Raw genomic sequence first — 6000 nt, 5'->3', positions numbered from 1 at the left:
CTCCTGCCCTCCATCCCCCTCTCCTGTCCTCCATCCCCCTCTCCTGCCCTCCATCCCCCTCTCCTGTCCTCCATCCCCCTCTCCTGTCCTCCATCCCCCTCTCCTGCCCTCCATCCCCCACTCCTGTCCTTCTACCTTCCCCTCTCCTGCCCTCCATCCCCCTCTCCTGTCCTTCTACCTTCCCCTCTCCCTGCCCTCCATCCCCCTCTCCTGCTCTCCATCCCCCTCTCCTGTCCTCCATCCCCCTCTCCTGCCCTCCATCCCCCTCTCCTGTCCTCCATCCCCATCTCCTGTCCTCCATCCCCCCTCCTGCCCTCCATCCCCCACTCCTGTCCTTCTACCTTCCCCTCTCCTGCCCTCCATCCCCCTCTCCTGTCCTTCTACCTTCCCCTCTCCTGTCCTCCATCCCCCTCTCCTGCCCTCCATCCCCCTCTCCTGTCCTCCATCCCCCTCTCCTGTCCTCCATCCCCTCTCCTTCCCTCCATCCCCCTCTCCTGTCCTCCATCCCCCTCTCCTGTCCTTCTACCTTCCCCTCTCCTGCCCTCCATCCCCCTCTCCTGCCCTCCATCCCCCTCTCCTGTCCTTCTACCTTCCCCTCTCCTGTTCTTCTACCTTCCCCTCTCCTGCCCTCCATCCCCCTCTCCTGCCCCCCATCCCCCTCTCCTGTCCTTCTACCTTCCCCTCTCCTGTCATTCTACCTTCCCCTCTCCTGCCCTTCCCCACTCCCATTCCCTCTTTCCTGCCCCCCCTCATCCTTCTCATCTGCTCTCTACCTTCCCTCCATCCCTCTCTCTTGTCCCCCCGACTCCCCCTCCTGCTCCCCTCTCCTTAACTCATTCCCCCTCCTTCTTTCCCCCTTCACTGTCCTCCCCTCCAGCCAAACCCTCTCCATGAATAAACCTGTCTCTCAAGCTCTCTCTCTCTCTCTCATCAGTCCTGCTTAGTGTTTCTCTCTCAGGACAGATGAAGGGAGCACCTCCTTTTCCACCTCCTCCTCCTCTGTCAGCATCTGTCCGTTGGCTTCCTGTCCTATCTGTGCTATCTCCCTCTATTTTCTCTGTCTAAGAGGCAAGCTGTGTCCCAGTGCCCATCAATCAGCCCCCATTCTCTACTCAACAGATCTCTATCAGCTCTCTACTCTCTCTCTTCCTCTCTCTGCTGTACCTGTCTCTTTCTCTCTCTCTCCCTCTCACTCTAGCTCTCTTTACCCCCATCTCTTTCTCTCTCTCTCCCTCTCACTCTAGCTCTCTTTACCCCCCATCTCGTTCTCTCTCTCTCCCTCTCACTTTAGCTCTCTTTACCCCCCATCTCTTTCTCTCTCTCTCCCTCTCACTCTAGCTCTCTTTACCCCCATCTCTTCCTCTCTCTCTCCCTCTAGCTCTCTTTACCCCCCATCTCTTTCTCTCTCTCCCTCTCACTCTAGCTCTCTTTACCCCCCATCTCTTTCTCTCTCTCACTCTAGCTCTCTTTACCCCCATCTCTTTCTCTCTCTCTCCCTCTCACTCTAGCTCTCTTTACCCCCATCTCTTTCTCTCTCTCTCCCTCTCACTTTAGCTCTCTTTACCACCCATCTCTTTCTCTCTCTCTTCCTCTCTCTGCTGTACCTGTCTCTTTCTCTCTCTCTCCCTCTCACTCTAGCTCTCATTACCCCCATCTCTTTCTCTCTCTCCCTCTCACTTTAGCTCTCTTTACCCCCATCTCTTTCTCTCTCTCTCCTTCTCACTCTAGCTCTCTTTACCCCCCATCTCTTTCTCTCTCTCCCTCTAGCTCTCTTTACCCCCATCTCTTTCTCTCTCTCTCCCTCTCCCTCTAGCTCTCTTTACCCCCTTCTCTTTCTCTCTCTCTCCCTCTCACTTTAGCTCTCTTTACCCCCATCTCTTTCTCTCTCTCTCCCTCTCACTCTAGCTCTCTTTACCCCATTTCTTTCTCTCTCTCCCTCTCACTTTAGCTCTCTTTACCCCCCATCTCTTTCTTTCTCTCTCCCTCTCACTCTAGCTCTCTTTACCCCCATCTCTTTCTCTCTCTCTCCCTCTCACTCTAGCTCTCTTTACCCCCATCTCTTTCTCTCTCTCTCCCTCTCACTCTAGCTCTCTTTACCCCCATCTCTTTCTCTCTCTCTCTCACTCTCACTTTAGCTCTCTTTACCCCCCATCTCTTTTTCTCTCTCTCCCTCTCACTCTAGCTCTCTTTACCCCCATCTCTTTCTCTCTCTCTCCCTCTCACTCTAGCTCTCTTTACCCCCCATCTCTTTCTCTCTCTCTCCCTTTCACTCTAGCTCTCTTTACCCCCATCTCTTTCTCTCACTGTCTTTGTTCCTGAGTATATACCACTACAGACCTGTACTGTACTCTATCTGAGTGTATTGAGTGCTGCTTAGACAATAACGAGATTGCCTGATTGATTGACTGATTAATTGATTGATGATACTGACGTGTGCAGGCCATAGTGGGTGGGTCTCTCTCAGCTCTGTAGAAAGCCTTCTCACAGTGGCAGACAGCAGCCCCCTCTCCATAGCTGAAACTGTGAGGGGGACACTTGGAACACTTGATGTTCCCCGCAAACGCCTTGTAGAAGCCTGGTCGACACGCTGCAGAGAGAGAGAGACAGAGGGATATATGGTTATATATGGCAGGACAACAGACACATGTATATGGTTATATATGGCAGGACAACAGACACATGTATATGGTTATATATGGCAGGACAACAGACACATGTATATGGTTATATATGGCAGGATAACAGACACATGTATATGGTTATATATGGCAGGATAACAGACACAAGTAAATGGTTATATATGGCAGGACAACAGACACATGGTATATGGTTATATATGGCAGGACAACAGTCACATGTATATGGTTATATATGGCAGGATAACAGACACAGAGACAGGATTATATATGGCAGGACAACAGACACACGTATATGGATATATATGGCAGGACAACAGACACATGTATATGGTTATATATGGCAGGACAACAGACACATGGTATATGGTTATATATGGCAGGACAACAGTCACATGTATATGGTTATATATGGCAGGACAACAGACACACGTATATGGATATATATGGCAGGACAACAGACACATGTATATGGTTATATATGGCAGGACAGCAGACACATGGTATATGGTTATATATGGCAGGACAACAGACACATGTATATGGTTATATATGGCAGGACAACAGACACATGGTATATGGTTATATATGGCAGGACAACAGACACAAGTAAATGGATATATATGGCAGGACTACAGACACATGTATATGGTTATATATGGCAGGACAACAGACACATGTATATGGTTATATATGGCAGGACAACAGACACAAGTAAATGGATATATATGGCAGGACAACAGACACATGGTATATGGTTATATATGGCAGGACAACAGACACAAGTAAATGGATATATATGGCAGGACTACAGACACATGTATATGGTTATATATGGCAGGACAACAGACACAAGTAAATGGTTATATATGGCAGGACAACAGACACAGAGATATGGTTATATATGGCAGGACAACAGACACAGAGACAGGATTATATATGGCAGGACAACAGACACATGTATATGGTTATATATGGCAGGACAGCAGACACATGGTATATGGTTATATATGGCAGGACAACAGACACAAGTAAATGGATATATATGGCAGGACTACAGACACATATTTATGGTTATATATGGCAGGACAACAGTCACAGAGATATGGTTATATATGGCAGGATAACAGTCACATGTATATGGTTATATATGGCAGGACAACAGACACAGAGATATGGTTATATATGGCAGGACAACAGACACATGTATATGGTTATATATGGCAGGACAACAGACACAGAGATATGGTTATATATGGCAGGACAACAGACACATGTATATGGTTATATATGGCAGGACAACAGACACATGTATATGGTTATATATGGCAGGACAACAGACACATGGTATATGGTTATATATGGCAGGACAACAGACACAAGTAAATGGATATATATGGCAGGACAACAGACACATGTATATGGTTATATATGGCAGGACAACAGACACATGTATATGGTTATATATGGCAGGACAACAGACACATATTTATGGTTATATATGGCAGGACAACAGACACATGTATATGGATATATATGGCAGGATAACAGACACACGTATATGGATATATATGGCAGGACAACAGACACATGTATATGGATATATATGGCAGGACAACAGACACATGTATATGGTTATATATGGCAGGACAACAGACACAGAGATATGGATATATATGGCAGGACAACAGACACATGTATATGGTTATATATGGCAGGACAACAGACACATGGTATATGGTTATATATGGCAGGACAACAGACACACGTATATGGATATATATGGCAGGACTACAGACACAGAGATATGGATATATATGGCAGGACAACAGACACAGAGATATGGATATATATGGCAGGACAACAGACACACGTATATGGTTATATATGGCAGGACAACAGACACATGGTATATGGTTATATATGGCAGGACAACAGACACATGGTATATGGTTATATATGGCAGGACAACAGACACAGAGATATGGATATATATGGCAGGACAACAGACACATATTTATGGTTATATATGGCAGGACAACAGACACAGAGATATGGATATATATGGCAGGACAACAGACACACGTATATGGTTATATATGGCAGGACAACAGACACATGGTATATGGTTATATATGGCAGGACAACAGACACAGAGATATGATTATTTATGGCAGGATAACAGACAATGACAGTTCCTCCCACTAAATCTAGTTTAAAATTGTGCTTTAACATCAGCAAATGGACAAAAGAGAAAGCGAGATGGTATCAAATGGACTGTTAGACACAGTGAAAGGACAATGGCTTAGACTGCAAATACAATCTGTTGACCTTATGATATTAATCTCTACTGATTTATATCCAGAACGATGAGGAAAATGAACTATATTGAAAGCAGTGAAGAGAAAAAAACTCCCTCTATTCTCCTCTTCCTTTCTTCTCCTAAACTCCCTTGCTCTCCATCTCCCTCTCTCCCTCCCCATCTCTCGCTCCCTCCCCCCTCTCGCTCCCTCTCTCCCTCTCCCTGCAGTCTGCTCCTAAAGCCTGTCTGCCTCAGGGACAAATGGCCTTTCAAATCCCTCTCAGCCTTTAACCGATGGTACCACACACACGCATGCACACACACACACACACACACACACACACACACACACGCATGAATACACACAGCCACACGCACCAGGGTTTCCGTTAGGCGGTAATAGCCAGCTTTTGGCCTATAAAAAATTTGAAAAGCTGATAAATAAAATTGGCGCCGGCCAATTGTCCCGGAGGAGAAAAAAAAATCCCATTGCGAAATAATGCTTTTTAGCCTATTTATTGATGGAAATACCAGTCGAAGGGAATACGTCTGACTGGTCATGCTTATCGGTCTGTAGGTTCATTTAATTAAATGTGTGTTTGTGTGTACAGTATATTGGTTATGTATCTTATTTATCACATGCCTACAGCATACAGATACAGAGCCTTGGAGCAGAAAACGTGTCAGACACCCGAGAGCTGCTGCAGCATCATATCAAACAGCAAGGGAAGGCTTCATCAGCGTGTCACACTGTGCAATGAGCTGGAGGCAGTAGGCTATGCATTTTCAAAACATATATGTAATTGTTTGAAAGCTGAACGTTTTAATACATATTATGAGGCATGTCTTACCTTGCTTCAAAGTAGCCTATTTACATCTCCTCTCTTCCTAAATTTCCTACGGATATTTTCATCTCTGTCACATGAAAAGCTTGCATGTGCGAGCATTTTGACAAGGGTGTTTTCTCGCTAATTGCATTATGGAACGAACATTTGCACCTAGCCTACTGCCTTGTGAACATTGCTGCGCTTATAATGTGAAGAAATAATAGTTTATCAACAT

At 45.8% G+C, this 6000-nt stretch overlaps 1 protein-coding gene across 1 annotated transcript in view; it reads right to left on the bottom strand.

Annotated features, from left to right (window-relative positions):
- Nucleotides 1–6000, bottom strand: part of LOC135519201 (ephrin type-A receptor 6-like) — a 166548-nt gene that overhangs the window by 86062 nt on the left and 74486 nt on the right. The window contains exon 4 of the mRNA XM_064944293.1: nt 2432–2587. Within this exon, the coding sequence (XP_064800365.1) occupies nt 2432–2587 (156 nt within the window). The remainder of the gene's footprint in view (nt 1–2431; nt 2588–6000) is intronic.

This window comes from Oncorhynchus masou, chromosome 29 (genome assembly GCF_036934945.1).
Source record: "Oncorhynchus masou masou isolate Uvic2021 chromosome 29, UVic_Omas_1.1, whole genome shotgun sequence".
In the NCBI taxonomy this organism is placed as follows: Eukaryota; Metazoa; Chordata; class Actinopteri; order Salmoniformes; family Salmonidae; genus Oncorhynchus; species Oncorhynchus masou.
This window is presented reverse-complemented; position numbering and strand designations above follow the sequence as displayed.